Source organism: Malurus melanocephalus, unplaced genomic scaffold, assembly GCF_030028575.1.
Source record: "Malurus melanocephalus ecotype Western Australia unplaced genomic scaffold, MMel_1.1 scaffold_62, whole genome shotgun sequence".
NCBI classification, from domain to species: Eukaryota; Metazoa; Chordata; class Aves; order Passeriformes; family Maluridae; genus Malurus; species Malurus melanocephalus.
In genome coordinates, this window is record NW_026623294.1 from 947,741 (window position 1) to 968,232 (window position 20,492).

Sequence of the window (20,492 nt, forward strand, 5' to 3'; positions counted from 1 at the left end):
CTCCCTCCCTCCCTCCCATACATGGCTTGGCTTTACTGTGATGATGGGACAGTAAAAAACGCTCCTTCGAACCTGACTGAAAACCTTATATCTAGAGCATACATGTTGTAGATTGGAGCTGTGGGTTTGAATCTCTTGATTTGAGACCCCTAGAGCTCTGATCTCAGAGTTTCTGTGTGTTGCTTTTATCACCAGGCAACTGTACAAACAGTGAGCAATGTTACTTCTGGCTGCATATTAAAGGATGGTGTTAAAATGCTACATAGTTCTTAAATACAATCAAYGCAGGTATAGGGCTTGTGAAAGAACTTAGGAGGTTTTGTCCTTTAGGTTTTAAGCATCCCATAGGACTGAACCCTGCAACTATCTAATGTTCCAAACTTTCTTGCTGGTCAACTGATAAAAAGCCACAATGTCTTTGCATAGGGATCATTGTGTTCCAAAACCATGGGGGTCCTTCATAATTTTTATAGGAACTTGTGAATGACAATCTCACTCTGCAAACATTAATCCCACAGCATTCAGGCAACTAGCATATATTTTTCTCAATTCACAATAAAGAACCAAGGAAATGCAAAAATGTAATGCCTGGGAAGCAAAATGTGTCAGTTGTCTGAGTAGATCTTCTGCTTTGCAGTACTGTGTACCTGGAATACACATATACTGTGTGTACTTSATGAATTAATGCAGACTGTATCAAATCTAATTAGATTCATAGATAAGAATGAAAAGTKAATTTCTATTTTTCCAGTTTCTGACTTCACCCTTTGGCTTGGTGACTGACTTCCATTTTATGTCTCTGGAGAGCATCATGTACTGCCTGAATATCTATGCTGATTTATGTTCAAGGCACTTACCTGCTTCCATTAGCCCTGCTGAAATTTAATATTAACAGAAGAAACTACTCCAGAAAACTACTCTGATTTTCATCTCAGCTACGTTGGTGTAAATTCAATKATTACATTTTTAATGAAACTACCTTTTCTTGTAAAATGTTGGCCATTTTAACAGTAAACAGTTAAAAGCTGAGATAATTCAGGTTTAATCATATTTCTCCCTTTTGCCAAAATAGATTTAATTGAGAAAAAATGGGAAAATATTAAGGGAGAGCAAGGCCTGAAACTCTGTTTTTGTAAAAAATAATGTCTTACAGAGGCAGAGTTGCAGGATTTGTAGTTATAGGTGRCTGAAGAGTTGTTCAAACTGTCATGGAAGCTGAAGGATGTAGACTTAAAATTGACAGATGATTAAATAACAGTAACAAAACCACATTGGATGAAAGTAGAAGTTAAATTAGTTTAAAGGGCTTTTACTGTACTAATGATGTGAGACACTTGGTGTCCCAGCTGGTGCCATGTATTCAACAGAGTGTTTTCTTCCATTTGTTGTCCATCACATTTACTCACCTTAACCTTTGTTTAAYATTCTGTCTCTATTTTCTTCATTTAACTCAAACACTGCTGGGCCAAGGTAGTAATTTTAAATTCTGCTCCTTCTATATTGATTATTTTTCATCACTATTTTGTTCATGTATGGTAATGAAAGATCAGGATATTTAAATATTGAAACAAAAAAAATGTGTGGGGAGTAATAGAACTGATAGAACTGTTCAAACAAAAATCCATTGCGACTAATAAGGTGACCCAAAACTTTACAAACATTGGGCAAATACTCTTTAGCCTTCTAATGTAAATATTTTCTTGTGAACCTTTTTAGCAGCCTYCCCAATTCATACCCCACATACTTCAGATATTCCTATAAAAATCCATATGCCTTACGATTTAGCCAGTGACTTCTCCAAAAAGGTTCCTGGAGGTATTGTTGTGACTGGCCTCTGAGCTGGGGTAACTGAGGCTCCTGTTAATCAACCCCTTGGGGTAAATCAGAGAGAAATATTACAGAATGAYCAGTATAAATATAACACAGACTTACTTTAAAATAACAATTAAATTGCAGCAGAAAAGAGGTAAGCAGCCATTTTGTTTCTTTTCTATAAAAGTATAAAAATATCAAAAATAAAATAAATAAGGAAAATAAAGAAAGAAACAGAGAGAGGGAAACTTTAAGAGTAGATAAGGGAGAGGGAAGACATAGCCACCTGTGGATCCAGTGACAAGATCTAATTGTTGTAATTTCAATGTGTGTGGTCAGAATAATGGTTGCAGTTTCAATCTGTTCAGGCAGGGGGCCTGCAAAACAAAAAGTTCATCAGGTCATGTATGTTCAAATTAGCAGAGGAGCACCCAGATCCCTTCCAGGCAGGGGGGTCTACGTGTCTAATGCAGCACTATGGAGCACACACAGTTTTCTCATGGGAGAGTTCCCAAAAAGAGTTGGGGGATTTTGGGAGTCCTTGGTGGTCCATAGTCCTCTCTAGGGATATGACCACTGTTGGACCYTGCTTCTGCAATTGTCCTGTGTGTTGTGTGGTCACCTCAGAACACAAGATTTGGCTCMAGAATGTCCTATCTTTGTACAGTCCCACCTTTCCAGGAACATTGTGTTCCCACTTGCCCACTTAAACGGTCTTTAGTGTTTGAGGCATAGCAGTGCATTATCTCCTTGCTGTCCAGAGTTCTACAGGCATTCCTGTCACCTCTCACTTCTTGCTGAGCTGTTGGTAAGTGAGAAGGTGTCTTCTGAGGGGCCTTGKGGCCATTGACCCACATCTGAGGTTTGGGTCTGCAGAACAAAGAGTACTTAACTTGCGAGAGGTAAAAGCCTYGCCAGAAGGCTTTTCTCCTGCCAGATAGATTTTGTTTCATTCAGGAGTGAAGGGAATGGAGGAGTTCACTCATATCAGTAATGCTCCAGGCCAGAAGCCCTACAAGAAGGGACAGCAACCTCAATGCTGAAGTAATAATATTGATGTAAACACAGTAGGACACATGGATCTATAAGAGGATCAGAGCACAGGAAGAGGCATTGCCCATTATTTTTCAGCTCATCTTTACCCATGGAAGATGGACAGCTCTTTGGAATGCGTCTGCTGTCACTTCTTATCACACCTGATGAAACAGACTCTGAACCTGAAATAAGTGGACCACAGGTTGAGGCTTAGCATTACAAAAGTCCATTAAGACAGCTAAACCTTCTCAAAAGGAGCTTGATTCATTTTCAGAGTCATCTGTAGCTCAATTTAATTACTTTTTTTATTGTGTCATAATAAACTAATGATCATGTTTCAGTGTGTTTCAGAAACTAGTGCTTTTTTTTTGGTAACATGAGGATTTTACTAGAAATCCTGTTATTAAACTAATAACTGGATCAATACTAGGGAGATTTCATCTGTAATGCTTTTCACAGTTAACATGCTTTGACACTGATTTACTGACATTACAATGCAAAATATGTTTATGATTTTTATCACAATATTTATTTGAAGTTCTATATGTTGTCCTGATTTCACTAGATAAGCAGTTGTAAGATGCTTGCACCTTTTAAGGTGACATAATTTATTAAATGCTTTTCAAATAGAAGGGTTTTTAGATTGTGGAATGCATAAAATACCGCTTTTACAAGCTCAGACATATGTTATTAATAAAGACCAATGGCTCTGACAATTTCCTTTTCTAAGTAATGAAACCTTTTTTTTAAAGGTTGAAGATGCCAAGGTAGCCATTCTGTAATCTTAACAAACATGCAAGATGTACTTGAACACATGGTCATCAATGCATGTTTGTAAATTCACATGAGGATAATGTGAATCACACATGGAACTATCCCACAAAAGTCTGATCCAAAGTCTGTTTAAATCTATAGAACAATTTCTACTGATTCCAACTATTGTGGTTGAGGTCCAAAAGGGATGAAGATGGATGTTCTTTTGCAGAAGGCAGGTTATCAACTTCTCTAACTGGTGAARTCCTCTCATGGCAGAACTCCATTGGCTTTATTGAGATCAGGATTTTCCCAATGTACGTTTAGACCATCAGCTTTACATGCTCTTTGATGACCAGGAAGCAATGCTGATAAATCTGGAAATTCCTTAATAAATAATTTATCAGCAGCTGCATAAAGTATCTCAGTGCACTTCASTGATATTCTTACATGTTACTGAGGTATTTTAGGAAATGTGCGCTCATTCTTCATTCAGACATCTGTTTTATCCTCAGTCCCTGCTGGGGTTCACAGACCAAGTGCTGCTTTGCCTTTTCACATGCAAGCTAACTAATGCAGTGCTGGTGCCATTAAACATAGCAGCAAGCTTGCCTAAACCAGTAGGAATCTTGGTTCAGATCTCTCCTCTGCCCTGTGTGGCCTGAACTTACATCTCCCATGTCCTAGAAAGCTGCCTGGACTCCAGTGAATGGGGATGATATATGATTAAACCTGTCCTAATTTCCTAATTGCTATCAGATGTTGAAGTATTCACTGAAATGCTTCTGGGAGTATAGATCTTCCTTCTCAAGGCTGACTACTCCAGAAGCATAAAACTGGAGATTTATTTAGGCAGCRGGTAATTTGTTCTCCATTTACTTTCTTTTTCCCCATTCCAAAATAGTTATTAGCTATTCCAGGGAGGGCTCMAAAAGAGGTTTTCAGGACTTTCCCTCATGCTGGCAGTTTGAGCACTCCTCCAGGAGACAAGGTTAGTGCTCTTGACAGAGGAGAGCTGCAGAAGAAGCAGCCGCTGTCACTGCCAAATTGAACAAATTCAGTGAATTTGTCCATCACATACTACATTTCAGCCGAAATCAAGCTGTCACTGAGGTTAGTAAGAAAAAAGAAGAAATAATATTTTCTTCCATAATGAAAACAGTATACAAATTGAAAAGGAGGAACTTAAACCTGATAAGATTTCATTGCCTAACTATTCTGCTTCYKCTTAATAATTTACTCTTTTTTTTKKTTKGGKTTTTTTTGTTGGTTTGTTTGGGGTTTGCTGTTGTTTTGAGGTTTGTTTGKTTTTGTACAAGGCCTTAGGGGTTTTCTTCTCTGCAAATTTTAACATCTGACTTCTTTGTTAAAAATACAAACTTTTTTCCTTTCTTGCAGGTCCTTTTACCACCATATGATGATCCTGCGAATGGAGCTGCTAAAGATCCACCACCACCTTATGTGTCAGCATAAATGAGAGTGCTGTGTCCCTAGGGAGGATAGCTTTAATTTACAGACATTGAAGCAATAGTTTGGTAATTTCACTTCCAGGATATTACCTCTGTGGGTTACACTTTGCTGTTTTGCTGACATATTGAAACCTAAATTGTATGATTAATATTCTGTAGATAGTTTTAATAATTTGCTGCAACCACAGTAGTGTTTCAGAAACTAGTGAACTAGTTTCAGAATAATTCTGGGTAGTGCTAGGTTACAGTAGTCACAGAATAGCTTTTTCCACCATGTCTGTCACATGATAGAGAACGTATCACTTTGCATTCTCAACCAGGTTCMGAGTGTAACTGTATTTTTTTTATTTGTAAAACTTCCAAAGCATTACAAATATGTTTCTTAGATGCTCACATTCAACTTCAGAATACAGACCAAGTCCAAAAAAGTGACATTCCAGTTCATTCCTGTTCTGCAAGAATTTTTGAAGTTACTGTGCTATGAAGGATGATGATTGCAAGAAGAAGAATTAATCTTATGCACTGTTTTCATCAACCTGGCTAATGGGAAACATAATTAATTGGGAGAGATAAGTATGGAAATTGAGAATAGACAAAGCACTCCAAGTGTAACAAGCCAGAACCTGTGGTCTACACAGACTCACTTTGTTCCACCCTGCAACCATTCTAATGCTCAAAAAAAAAAAAGCTAGCAAATTCTGATAACTTTCTTTTCCTGCTTACACACCCTTTTCCTCCCCCGTAACTTCACAAATAGTACTTTGAGGTCACAAACCCCCTACTTTTAAGTCCTATGATTAGGTGACAAACCTGTGTCTTTTGCACTCAACATGCAAATGTTTTCCTGTTGAAATGTGCCTGTAAATATCGCAATGTTTTGCTGAGTGTAAATTAAATTATGCAGATTCTAAGATACATGTTCCCAACCTGTGGGGAACTTAAGCATGTAACTTCCTTGAGTGTCAGCAGATATGTTTTGCCTCTTTCTCATATACATCAGTGTTGGGGGGTTAGATTCCTTTTATGGCTGAAATGGTTGTACTGAAAATCTTTGTCATGGGGCTCATCCATCCATGAATGCTTGTGTGAGGTATTTATTTCTTCTCCAGAGAAGTGCCTCCTGCACATGTAACATTTTGTTGTGATGAAGTTTCTATTTTTAATTGAAAAGGAACATGAAAAGGGAATATAACGTGTGTCTCTACCTCTCATTGTTTCTCCCCGTGTTGTCTCCTGTGCATTTGGGGTGATTGAGCAGGATGAAGCTAAACTGATGCCATTGCACAGCGCCCCAGGTAAAGGACAGTGCAGAGCTGTCACAGTTTGGAGGAGCACCAGAAGSAACCAAGGTGCCATCTCTCCTGTGGCTGGGCTGCCCTGAGTCYACCCCCTTACAAAGGAGGACACCTGTTCTCACCCTTAGTGCAATGACTTCATTCTGCAGACTGAAGAAATGTGGAATTTTTCCTGCCTTTTTCTGGAAAAGAGCTTTCCAGGAGAACACAGGACCAACAACTACTTTTCACCAAGATTGCAACTGTGAGCTGTTCTTGCAGAGGCCAGGGAAGGAAAGGGAGGACTCTTTCTGCCTGTCTCTTCCAAACTCCTGGCRAAAGGCAGGTCCCCATCTGCTTGTTGGAATTTTAGTTCACCGTTTATCTACTCTGAGATCAAACTAAGCAATGCATTTGAATGAASCAATCTGAAATCCATCCACTGATCTTTGTCACAGTCCTATTTTTTTTCTTGTGAATAAAGCCATTTATTGTCATTAGAGATATGTTAATCTGAATTTGGGGGTTGTGCTGGCCAGCTGGGCTTCTGAGCTTCGTTTTCTTTCATTTTACACAGATTTATGAAGGATTTTAACAGTCATCTGTTTGAGAAAAGCTGGTTGTAAATACATCACATCTGTGTATTCAAACTTCTCTACAATAAAAGGGTGTTTCCTCAAGACTATGGAAATAATTTTTTAYGGTCTTCCAAGCACAAACATACACAAATACCTGTCCAATCAATCTGCCACRGTAGAATTTTCTCTGTAGAGGACTAAAAGATAGTTTTTAGTTCATTCACCTGTCAATTCACCAGCTTCCCCACCATACTGTATAAATGGAGAAAAGGACAGTAAATTCTATAACGTATTGCATTATAAGACCAAAAGATAATTTCAAGGTTTTAGTTCATTGTCCAAAACTGCAGGCAGTTTTTCAGGTCTGTTGAAGTGTGTAATACAGAACAGGGCTAAACTGAGCAACACTGAAAGCTGGGACTTCTTTTTCTCCACACCATAATAGGGATAATGTGCTAATTCACATGAAATTTCTTGAGGCTTTAGCTTGCCTTACTAAAGAATCAAGATTTCTTCACACACCCTGTGCGTGCATAAATGTGAGTACAGTGTGTCCTGCCAGAGCTCCTTGGATTTGGTCCAATTTGAGTTAAAAAGGGCAGGAAAGTTATGGTTAAAACCACGACATTCTTGCACTGATGTAAATGGCTGGCCAGGAGGTAAGAGATAATGTAATATAAGTTCAGTTGTGGTGACATATCAGAGGATCCCCATGAGAAAGGAGTTCCACTRCTTCCAAAGAAAAATGAGATTCTGTGGGTTACATGAAGAGACATGAACTCCCGCTGAAGGGATTTTATCCTCAGTTGTGGAATTCATTCTCCATTTCCATGTATCATCCTGTGGAATTCACACCACGGCTTTTCTGTAGCTCATTTTTAATAGTCATCTGTGACACAGAAAGCCCATTAAAAAGTTGGCATCATAAGCTTGTGTTTTGGGAACTGCTTACTCCTAAAAGTTTTTTTTCCAATATTCCTTGCATTTTTTCCCTTTCTCACAGATATTAGGAGCATCTCCTCACTCAAATTCTCTCCTGGATCTGAAACTCTTAAYATAGAAGGTTTTTATTAATAATTTTTAGTAACTTAGGAGTTGAAAGAAAATACTTTCAGGGAATGTTGATATGGAACATCATAAATTTAGGGCCAAAACCAGCAAACAGGAATCTAACCTTTTATACATATATYAATTTTATATATATATAAAATTAATATATGTATAAAAATATATCAGAAATGTTAGTAGATTTTTTGCTGATTTTTTTTAATGTCTGTTCCAAGGCATTRTAGGCTTCACAAATCCTATATGTGCTAAGGCAAAAATCCAACTTTTCTCATATGTGCCTGATGCTTTTATTCCTGATAGAACAATACAGCTTTCCTTCATTTTACACTCATCCTTGCATCGTATTGGAGAAAGAAACGAGGAATTTGTAGTGGTGACCCAACAATGTGGCATTCGTGTTTGTAAGTACATGAAGTTTTCTAAAACARTTACTAACAACCGTTATTTTAGGTGTTAGCCTGTTTGTACTTGGGAAAACCTCTGGTTGATAAAAACAATCCAGTCACGATATGTTAGCAAAGGTCACATCAAATTGAGACACAGTCAGATAGAATCTTGGCAAAGAAGCAGAGGAAATGATAACAAGTCAACAAGTYCCAAACAAATCCCAGATTCTGTGCTTTGAAAATAGGGCATTCCTCACCCTTACCATATTGGCCAGTGAGTAGCTAGGGACACCACGGACACTTTTAAAATATTCTGCWAATCAGTCTGCACACTGGTGCTTGGAGTGTGCAGGATGGAAGACTTGGCTGTTGATAAAGGCAGAACAGGAAGAGAAACAGCAACAGGAGCAGAGCATGGGAGGGCAACATTCGTGTACRTCTTTTAAACAGGACAGAGACAGGGTTCACTGCTGCAGTACTGGTTGGCTTATGTGCCCTTTTTTTCTCTGCTGTGGTCAGGAAATAAAAACGCTCATGTAATCTGTTATATAAGCTGTTAGACAAGCTCTGTCGCAGAACTCTATCACTGAAGTGGATGATTCCTTCGTCTTACTTGTTTTAATGCAAGGACATCTACAGATTAATATTTCTGAACAACAGRAGCATTGGTTAAATGCCTGCCAAACTACATAATTAGACAGAGAACTCCAGACTGCTCCTCTGTAGCTAAGTTACATCCATACAGACTGTTGCTCTTAGATGTTCTCTCCACAGAGGCTGCTCTCTTTCAGCTGCTTCTCTGGAGCCAGCTTCCTATTTACCCATCTCCATTAGCTGTAGAAACTGCAGTCAGATACCACAAAAAACATTTCTTGCAAAATCCGCTGCAGGGATGTTCCAACAGTCAGTTCCCAGCTCTGAGGAATCCAAAACAGCAGCTATAGCTATCTGAAGGGAGGCTTGGCTCTGATAAATCAGGATTAGCATTCTTTCAGAGAAAGACTCTGGTATTTGTAATTGATGTCTCYCCACCCATGGGTTTGACCCGGAATGGTTCTGAAATGTGGCCAGGTTTTCAGCTGAATAGCTCAGCAGGGTGTGGAATACAGATCTGCGACCTTCTGCGGCAGCCTGTGTCTACCTCCAGAAGAGGATAGTCTAGCAATGGGAGTGAAAGCCTCATTGTCACCCAGACAGCAGATACAAAGTTATTTCAAAGCAAAAGGCAGTTCTACAATTAGACAATGAGCTACAATAGTAGTTTATTTTAGTAAAGAACCTTAGTGAAATTTAATGCAGTAAATKACCTTTTTTTTTCCTCTTCAGAGAAATTAACTTTATCCTAGCTGAAACCAGGACACAGAAAACATAGAAGACAGRAGAGTTTTCGGGAAATAATGAAATGTTTGTCCTTTGTATCCAGAGCTGGACTTAACTAATTAGTTTGAGTGGAGGACACAGGGTCACTGGGAAAGCTGAATAAACAGCAAGGAGATGAATCAGGCCTGCAGCAGGGCTGGCTACTTGGCTTACATGAACAGCTTTGCTAGCCAGCAGAGACAAAGGAGCTGGGAAGCTACTCTGAGGGAGGGASCGGCAGCACTGCGGAGTCTGCAGGCATTTCAGAGGACTTATGTTTGCTCTTTGAGGTCGACATGACCAGGAATAGCAGGGATGAGCCACACACAGCTCTTTAGCCCAGAACCTGGCTCCATTACAATACATATGTGCATTCTGCTAGTAACTCTGACAGGCTTCTGTTTTGTACAAACTTCCCCTAAGTATGAAAACACTGTTCCCCCTCCATAGCTCCCCATTTCAGGACCCTTCACAACAGCAGAGATAAACATTAAATAAAAGGTCCAACATAGGTAAACTTTTAGCATCAAATCCTCTGACCACATTCAGTGTCAGGATGGGCAAAGTGTTCTTCAAAATACAGATACCATCCTAATAAGATGGGATATGTTCTTTATGGATGGCAGATATTTCAGCCTTCGTTCTGTGCCAGAGCTAAGCACAAAACAGGCGTCCTGTCTCTTATGGAGAAAAGGTGTCTGGAATAGGCAAGTACTTTTATAGTTTTATTTTATGTATCACCAGTACACCAGTTTAAGATAAATTAGTGGGACACTCAGCGAGATTGATACTATTTATATGAATGTGGTCATTCTTGGCACTGTCATATCCACTCACCAGGGGCAGCAAGAGCAATGAAAGTAAAGGAACAAAGACAAGAGCTGGCAATTATTTAAAARTATTTATCTTTTGGGAATTTATAAAGTCTCAGCCCATCAAATCATTAGAAACATGGGATGAGGGGTTTTTTTCCTTTCATTGCATTAGAGAAGAGGATGAAATTAGCTTTATCAGTTGGACAGAACAGTTTAAATTTCCTGCTATTGTGTGATCTTRCTTCTTTGCTTCTCATTAGAAAAGGCAGCTAAAGAAATTCAAAAGGCTCTTTAAAAAACAGMCTAGTTGATCCTAGGTTTGGGGTTTTTTTTCTTAAAAAATGTTGAACTTGACTTTAATTTAACTTTTTTAATGCAAATGTTTTTCCTTTAAATACATAGGTATTTAGTCAAGGTGTCTGTGCCCATACGTTCATCCAGAACTGTCTGGTTTCTGTTTTAAATGTGTATTTTCTTTGTGKTTTTTTATCTTGTGAATTGTCAGGGAAAAAAAAAAAAAGCCTGAAGCACAACATAATACATTAGTACCATTTGATTACTTTTTCCTCTGTGCAACTGAATTTTTCAGCCTGGATTCAAAGTCCTGACATAGTAATTTGGACAAATAAGATTCAAATAAAGGTAATGTTTTGTTTCACTGAACATACGATGTAAACACTCCAGAGGCTAGAAAAGTAAACCCCTGACAAAAATGGAAARATCAGAAAAATTCCTCTGTCAGCTATTGCGCTCCTATTAACACCAAGCAACAAGGTGTACACGGTTCCTTAATTGCTACTGTGCAGGTGTAGAGCAGCAACATTTAGATGTGAGCTGCCTTACCTGTGGTCCTKGTACATGAGGCTGCACCAGTCCCAGTGAGCTGAGACCAGTTCATTTTACACAACCAGCCTGAGGATGAGCTGTGAAAAGGGGTGWATAAGAAAAAGAGGGAGGGGGATGTTTAAGGAAATACAGCTTTGTCTCAGGGGTTCTGACACCAGGTGGAGTAACAAGCTGGGAAAGTTTCAAAATATGATCCCTGATCATATTTGTGAAGTCTACATGCACCCAACATACCATGTCTTTTCTGGCCATTAGCTAAGTCCATACTTATCTCACATTCCTTCTGCTAGTTCCTTTTTCAGTTTCAAATTCCCTCTGTGGCAATGCTCTTCTGAAATGCAGACAGATTAGAACTACTACATTTCCTTTGCCTAAAAATAGAAAAACTGGTTGAATGAGYACAACCTAATGCTGAGAAACTAATTCTGTATTTATTGCCTGTTCATGTTTTGAAACATCTGTTTTGTTGGGGTTTTTTTCTTCATATTTTGTCCTCAAGTCTTTAGTATCATTTGCATTAGAATAGAAGCTGAAATGSCATTTGTACAAATCATGATGGTTTAAGGTATTTGTTGCTTTTCAGTTTGGTATACCTGTGCTGAGATGGGAATTGTCTCCTCCCCTTGATGTGAATGGGATTTAAGGTTCATGTCTCCCTTGTTTGTTGTTGCTGCAGCTCTTGCTTATTATCCTGCCTTTTTTGTGTTGACTGTAATAAAATATAGATAGCAAAGTTTTTAGCATTGCATAGACAAACAGAAGCAAGACCGATTTCTCAAGGACCAAGATACAATTTTTGTTAATTTCTATTGAAAACAAGAAAAATTGAGATCTTAATAAAAAGTAGTTTGAAATAAATAAATTTAAATGGTTGTTGATGCAATAAAAAGTCTATGGCTTTTGCCACTGGAGGAATTCAGCTTCTTATTTATTGGCATGCAAGGTTTGAAAGGCTTATAAACAAGRTCATAATATTGTTATACTATTAAGTGTCTTTATTAGACTACAGAGAAATCAAACCATAATTTTTAAATCACTTTAAACATTTGTGTCTGACAGCCTTATGATTGGAAATGTAGAATGTGTGTAATATTAGGTCATAGGGTTTATAAACCAYTCTATACTGCAATTAATCAAGCAGAGTTTGCAATGCATATGCAAATTTGAGTCTATCAATGGAAGCACCAGTCTTAATTGTGTAATTAGAAGAGACACCCTTTCCTGGGTCCAGTGCTTACTGAAATGRAACTGCCTCCGTTGACTCCTGAAGTGCCAGATCGGCAGGTGTTTGGTATCTCAAAAAAAGTAGAATGCATGTTCCTGCTGGTTACAGTGTGGCTTTTTCAATTCCTCCAATATCTTGAAAGTAAAACTTTATCAGTCTTTCCTTTCTCTACTATTCTTCCTAAATAAAGACAAGTCGTCTCTTTTTTTCTTTTTCTTTTTCCCCCCCCCTGAGCTGTCTATTGTAGTTCAAACTATGGTCATGTAAAGCAGGTATGTTACAGTTGGTCAGTAACGCTCTGAGCAACCGTTAGAGGCACAGTTTGTCAATTATCTAATGATTATCCGTTTTTATCACTTAAAAAACAGTTAAAAGATATGGATATAGAGTTCAGGGTTAAATCTAATCTGCTTTACTGAAGAAGTAAGTAGATAATTTGTTCTATCTATCTATCTATCTCATCATCCCTCTAAAAACTAAAAAAAAATCGTCCTTTTGCTACATCCACAAGGACTGCTTTAGGTGTGCAATTCACTTTTTTCCTTTGCTGTTTTGAGCATCTCTTCCTATAGGTAGCCACCATAGCTGCTTGACACTTACATGTTTCTAATTTGTACACAGTATGTTATATCACCTCTAAAAAGAAATTAAGAGACAGATACTTTGAAAACCCATACTATTTTCTTACTTGAATCCTCTGCATTCAGCTGACATTTCCATGTTTCCTGGAACATGCTGCTGATTCAGAACAAATTCAGTAAAGGCTCAAATACAGATGTAATKAAAAGTGTTTATTTCTCACTTGTGRTAAAGAGGACTATCCTGAGTGTTATTGATAGACCAGTGATACATGAATTGCATGGTTCTGTTCACAGTTCACTGTTTGTGAACTTCCTTATATACATAAAACCAGGGGAACTGAAACAGATCAAAGGGTTTGAAGGAGTATSAATATGTAAAGAGCTTGCATTTCTCTACCATACTTCTGTGGTCATCTTGCTGTGTTTGATTTCCAGATGTTTGAGGATTAGAATCTTGACTGCCTCTGTCTTGACTTAACTCTAGGAATCATTTCACATTCTTAAGGCAAATGAAAAAGGCAAGTCACTCCCTGGTGTGCATGGCTGGACGTACAGGCTCAGGCCCTTTTTGCTTTGCTGTCTCTGTACCACTGCAGACTGAGGTCAAGCACAGTGGCTCAGAGAAATGGACAGAATGCAAAATTTTGATTGTTGAGGCTCAGACAGGCAGTTGACAAAGTTCTTTCTACTRGAATTCTCTTGGAAACTCCATTTGACTCATTAAAATGTTTTGGAAGAAGAAAATCAGAACTCTTGGAGCTGGTACCTGAAAAGTTAGCATTTGCCTTATACACAGGCTAAATCTTTCCTTAATTTTCCTCAGAACTGTGTGGCAGTTCATGATTATTGTCAAGACTGGATGTTTACTGTGAAAAAAATTGATATATGATATCATCAGAGGCAGGATTCTATGAAGTTCATAAAATATACACTGAATTTATCTGCAGACAGCACTCACTACTTTAGCTGAAAAATTGTCCTGGGATTGCCATTCTGCCAMGTATATTCACAGGCTTCTGCTGTAACTTCAAACATGTGATCAGTAAAACTGCATTTTCATCATTTCCCTAGGTAATTTAAGCCATGTCATGCTTACATTCAACTCTCCTTTCCCTCAGCATCCAAGACAAGGTTTTATTACTCAGTTCTTGGACAAAATGGAGATTATACACACAAGAAACTCAACTGAGATCTTACAACATRTTCCAGAGAGCATGCAAATTGCTAGCTCTAAATCAGCCCTTACACAATGAAAAATATTCTAAATGTAGTAATGTCTTTCAATTTTCACATATTTCTGAATCTTAAGTGAAATAATAAGGTTCTTCATGAATCTTATGTAATGTCTGTCTTGTGCTCAATATAGGCACCCAAATATCATCTGAACTACAACTTTGGCAAGATTTAGGCAGTATGGCTCTTGACCTAATGGTGTTTGTACAAAACTATACAGATCAAAGACTAAAAATAAAAAATTACATCAACACTTAATATTTGGTGTTTCYGATGCCCAGCAACCAAAAGGTAGCCAGTCCAATAAGATCCCTGGGTGCTTTTGTGGCARCATTTGCAGAAATACCTGCCTGATCTGTCATTGCTGTGGCTCCTGACTTGAGATTTACTCTGATTTCCTCTTCAGTGATGATATTASTAATTTAAAAAGGAAATATATTATCTTGTAGCACATATCAACAAGAGTCTGGTACTTCAACTCATAAGCACACATTTAAAAGAAAAAGTTATTAGAGAAAGTATAATTAATGAAAGTTGATTGGCTCTGGATGTCCYAGATGAAATATGTTCTGTGAAAAGGCTATTATGCTCATTGATTAATATATAYTATATATTTATTATATACATTATATGTATTGATATGCAGAATATATATGTACATATGTATATATACAAAAACTTCGGTGTTGATTAAATGTTGTATTACTGGAAGCATCTTTTTTTAGGCCATGGTGACACAGAGCCCCAGTTAAATCTGAGACCCATGAACCATCTTGATGAGATAATAGGAGGCAACAAACCTTGCACTGAATGTAGATTTAAAAGAGATTACTCAGTCTTCAAATCAAGCATWTGTTCAGAGGTTTTGGTGGTTTCTCAAAAAAAATCATAACCTTAAAAAATATTTGACTCCTGAGAGTTTGGCCCTGCAACACCTATATTTGTGGCAATTGCCCTAGTAAATTGGTGCTTCATGAAGTTCATAAGGAAWTGTAAATGTTAATCTCTTTGTTGCCAATCCTATTCTAACACCCAGAAGGCAAGGAGTCTGGTTCTTCCTCCCAGGGCTTTGCAGAGGACCTTGGGAGCCAAGAATGGGTGGCAGGACTGTCCAGCTCTCGGTGAGCCCATGTGCTGGTCATCCCGTGCTTGCTCTCAGGCTCTCTTCCAGGACAGATGCTCCAAACAAACTTAGCAACAGCCAAGCCACACCTGGGACCATCCTGCAAAAGACACTGCAGGAGCCCTTCTGCATTTTGTAGGAAGTAGATTTCTGCTGGTTTGTGCTGGCTGTGATGCAAGAGCACACAGGGGAGCTCAGGCGGCCAAACAGCTGCAAGGAGCTTGTGTATGAGCTGGGCACCAGCCTGCTCAGCCTTGTCCAAAGTGGTCAGRAAACCTTTTATTTCTCCATACCAGATACCCCTGGGGCCAAGGCAGGAGGTCAATGCCAAACTCCACAGGCTGGAGAAAACTTGGTCTGCAAAGCAGAACTGCAGGCACCAAGAGAGCAGTGAAACTGAGCAAGTTGAAGGTTGGGCAACCATTGAATGGGCCATCTAAGCAACAGTTTTGGAATTAAATATACAAGTTCTTTTTTGAGTCTTCAATACACAAAAAGATAAAGAATTACTCCAAACTGATTAATTTCTGAATTAATTTATGGATTCCCTTACAACAGCAGTCCTTTATTACCCAAAAATTTGCACAGGAGAAAAAGAAGCCCTTACAAATGTTATCAGATATGAAGGACAGAGATGTAGATAAACCAGCCTGTCTCTAGTCTGTTTTTTCTATCTGCATGTTTCTATCATTAAGTGCTGTTACATTTCTGTTGGCTGCATTGAAGGCACCTTTTATTGAAGTTTTGTCYCTTATATACCTATTTAAATGGTGTCCTTAAGTCACCTCGTAAATCCGATTTATTAAAGGCATTGCATTTCCTGAGTTTTTCTGGTTCTCTAATGGTTCTTTCAGTTCTTTGCTAYCCCACTCCAAGGTTTTTTAAACATTCTGCTTGAATTATTCAGAGCTTTAAGATGTAGCCAAAATAGAATATGCTTTCTTTAATGYTGTGGATCAAGAATTTAAAGCCCTATGGAGTCAAAAATTTGTCCTTCCAGAGTTTCTCTTGAAATACACAGACTTAACTGAGAATTCTTTGCCCACATACAGCTGAGATTTATCATCTGTTTTGCAATCTATTTCACATGTGCAGTGCTGTTGCTGTAGCATTATAGTTCACTAGTCAAAATACTATGAGTGTTAAGAAATGTCCAAATGTATAATGTTTACACTCAACCCCATATTGATCAATTTCATAGCCCATTAAAAAGAAAGAAAAAAAGGATATTTTGAAAAAATCTGTTTCCCTAAGCAGTCCTGTGTTCTATTACCAGTTTTATGAGTAATGCACTGAATGACAGTATTATGGAAAAATTTAGGTAGGAAGTGACCTAAAAAAAAATCCCCAAGGACAGTGTTCAGCATCTCTAAGTTACAGCCTCATATGATGAATCTTCTGTTTTACCTGAAGCCAGAAAGCATAGGAATTCTCCAGAACATGGTTTTTTTTTTAGTACAATCACTGGTGGTGGTGGTGGCAGTTGCCAATGTTTTGGCTCTGCAGCAATTGGTGCTTTAAAAGACTGAAGAGGAAGAAAAYTTAAAAAGAAGTTGTAGTGAAAGGACAAAGGATTCTCATCCTTCTTGAATCTACTACTTGATAGCAGTAGATATGATATTGTAGATATAGAACACCTTAATTCAATGTGTACCTAGTAATATGGAAAAAAACCTCCCAACTCTTCCTGCCCCTAAATATCTGGAAAATCCATCCAAAGGTAAGATAATATTTCACAAAAAGAGGCATAAAAGCAAAACTGCAGTAAAAAAAATGGTATGCGATGCCAAAGAAGATCTGTAGTTACCTTGCTATGGTTTGTAGTGAAGTTAAAACTGTTTAGGTAGTGAAAGGATACTTCTAATACTGCCACTGAATCCAACCCCAAGGAAAAGTTTCACTCACAGTAAGTTAAATAAGCTCTTAGCTTCAAAAGATAGAAAAATCAGTTATCTACGTTATTATTTACAGTAAGTACAATTAGGAATGCTAGTTAGAAACTGCAAATAAAGAACTAGAAGACAGATGAATTACCATAGTATAATCACACAATTACTGAATCATCATGGTTGGAAGAGACCCTCAAGATCATATATTGAGAGGATTTATCTGCTGCCAAACAGGWGCAGCTGCATATACAAACTGAACACAAAGGTGACCATGGGCCATCACTGGTACTGTGGCCACTGAAAATGATAATGAAATCCTTGACCATATCAGGAGAAGTATTTTCAATAAACAGAAATTATAAGGAGAGGGCTTGCACATTGTGTTTGGTTCTGCCACACACCCTCTCAGGAATCACATACACAGYAAGAACTTGTTTGCTGAGTGAAACGAGAGTGAAAGCTGAAAAAGAAAATTATTGCTGTCACTAAATGCCCTAGCTAGGCAAGCCCTGGAGAACAAAATTAGTTGTTTAAGTTAAAAGACAAAATGATACTAGGAAACAAATACAAAGTGGCAATAAATCCATTTAGACTAGAAATTAGCAGGAAGGTAACCAGTTCTCTAACAGCAGGACAATCAATTCACTGCTGTTTTATTTAAAGAACCTGCTTATGAAACTTACTTTCTGCAATGTAGTTATRTGGTTGTCTGTGATAACTGAAAAAYAGCCTACATCACTGGGGGCTTTTTCCAGACTGAGAGCAATCCTTTCAGGCACTAAAAGAAGACAGGAAAGAAATGAAGGGACTCAAAGCCTCAGGTTTGTAGTTARCAATCTTCAAGAAACTTAATAATTTAATTAATGGCCTGATGGGTTTTTTTTGGCAGATTTTTGATTCTTTGCAAATCAAAGCATGGCTTGATAGAAGCCTTCAGCTTTTTCTTACTTTACATCTTCCAACCTTCCTCTACCCATTGTCTCAGATGTTGACTGACTGAACATACCTCTCCGAAATCAAAAAGAAGTCATACGATAGGGGTAGAGGGTAGAAGCTCATCATTTGAGAAAGGACAAGCAGCAAAGAGACTGAGACTTTGTAATGTGGGGATTACACAGTACTTCTGGTGAGGTATTAAATAAATAGCAAAGTCAAATAAAGTCTAATAAAAATCCTTCATTTTCTATGCTGTCTTTTATGAAACAAAGAGATGCTTTGTGCTCACTCACTGCCATCATACTCTTTCCTCCAATCTTCCACTGGGATACCTTCCATGTGTTCCAGCTGCCAACAGCAGCAGGCTGTGAGGCCTCTGGGAAGATCCAGTGTTGGGGTCTCTTATGCATAAGCTGAAGCCACCAGAGTTACTGTGGGCACACGCATGATCTTGTCACTATAACATTTTCTTCTGCCTTTTGTCTTTTTCTGCCTTTCTCTGTCAACCTAGCTGATGCCTCAAGCCACAGCACAGAGAAATGAAAGTACAGTTTCTGTATTTTAAGATGGCAGAGTATTAATTAGGACCAYAACTGGGGCCTCATCCTATGCTACATTACCAGGACGAAACAGAATGGRTGAATTGTTCTGCACTTGGCTCTGCTGGGTTTGCTATCGTGTCTATCAGTGCTCAGTTGCATTTTTATTTTTTCCCTTTCTCTAGCTACAGGAAGGGCTCAGAAGCCAGTGGTCAGAATTAAAGATAAGGTGAATCCAACCCCTTCCAGTCTCATATTTGCTTGTAATCTGTATGCCTCCTTTTAGGGTTTATATTTTGTACACCCTTAGYACAGACAATTAATTGTGCCTTACAAAATTTACACAAGCTTGTTCTGCTGATTGCCAGCGTTACTCACTATCCCAGCAACTCTGAGGGGTACAAGCCTCCTCCGTCGGACTCCTCTGGCACTCTGTACTGCAATTGGCATGGCGTGGCCATTTGTCTTTCCTGTTAGACAGCGAGTCGAGCTCACCTCTGCCATTTAAATGGTTTTCACTTGTTTTTTTTTGCCAGGAAACAGAAATCACAATTTCTTACGAACAAAGCAGGAATTTAATTTTTTTTCTTCTTCATACATAAAACCGCAAGTGTAGATACAAACCCCAYATTTAGTTTTTCCACCTGAACTACTGACCGCGCCGCTGCTGTGTCAGCTAAGAAACGACGATCCCTGCTACTTGGCCCGTTTATTTCACGGTCCCCTCAGCTCTTTCCCCGACGGAGACTCCCGCGGCTCGTCGCGGTGGCAGACACCGCATGAATCACCAGGGACTGTTTGCCTTGGCCCGCGGGTCCTGTGCGCGGTGAATGGGATTTCCATTCCCCGACGTTTCCCTCGGTCGGCTTCCCTGGAAGGCAGCGCGGGCCCGGCCGAGRAGCACGGTGCTGGCCGGGGAAGGTCCGCCAGACCGAAACTACACCGCTCTCCTCCAGCAGAGACCCCACGGCTCCCTCCGGGAGAGACCCCTCGGGTGGAGCTCCCCTCGCCGCCCGCCACAGCGCAGGGACAGCTCTGGCAGGGAAGAACCAGCAGCGGGGCCGAGGTGCGAGGGGTGGCGGGGCCGGGCCGGGTTCACCGCGCCAGGAGGGACCGGCAGCCCGTGTCCCTGAGGGGGCTGGCGGGAGAGAGCGGCTCCCACACCCCTCGGGACCAGGCAGGAAGGCGTGAGGCCGACGGCCCCAGTCCCGCGAGAGCCGTCGAGTCACTTTCTTCCCTCACGGATGACGGGAGAGGGGGACAACAGCCCGCGGAGAACAGCGGGACCGCGTCCCTCACACGGGGCGGGCGGGAAGGAGCGGGACGACAGATCGTACCCTAAGGGGGGCAGGAGGGAAGGAGCAGGACCGCGTCCCTGACGGCAGAGGCGGCTGAGTAGAGAGGAGCCCGAGCTCCCGGGCTCTGGACGTCTGGGCGGCCGGTGTCTCCATAGAGGGACTCGCCGCTTTCCCTCCCCTCTGCACGGCTGAGCCGGGCTCCTGCCGCCGGGGACGGGGCTGGCGGGAGGCGGCTGCTCCCGGGGGGCGGGCGGGGGAGCGCCGTCCGGGGCC

General features: G+C 39.8%; 1 protein-coding gene across 1 annotated transcript in view; it reads left to right on the forward strand.

Moving 5' to 3' along the window:
- The window catches only part of LAPTM4B (lysosomal protein transmembrane 4 beta), a 59,351-nt gene extending 51,954 nt beyond the window's left edge, over positions 1-7,397 (forward strand). Inside the window, exon 7 of the mRNA XM_057366249.1 lies at positions 4,999-7,397. Coding sequence (XP_057222232.1) covers positions 4,999-5,073 — 75 coding nt within the window. The 3' untranslated portion in view covers positions 5,074-7,397. The remainder of the gene's footprint in view (positions 1-4,998) is intronic.
- The last annotated feature ends 13,095 nt before the right edge of the window (positions 7,398-20,492 follow it).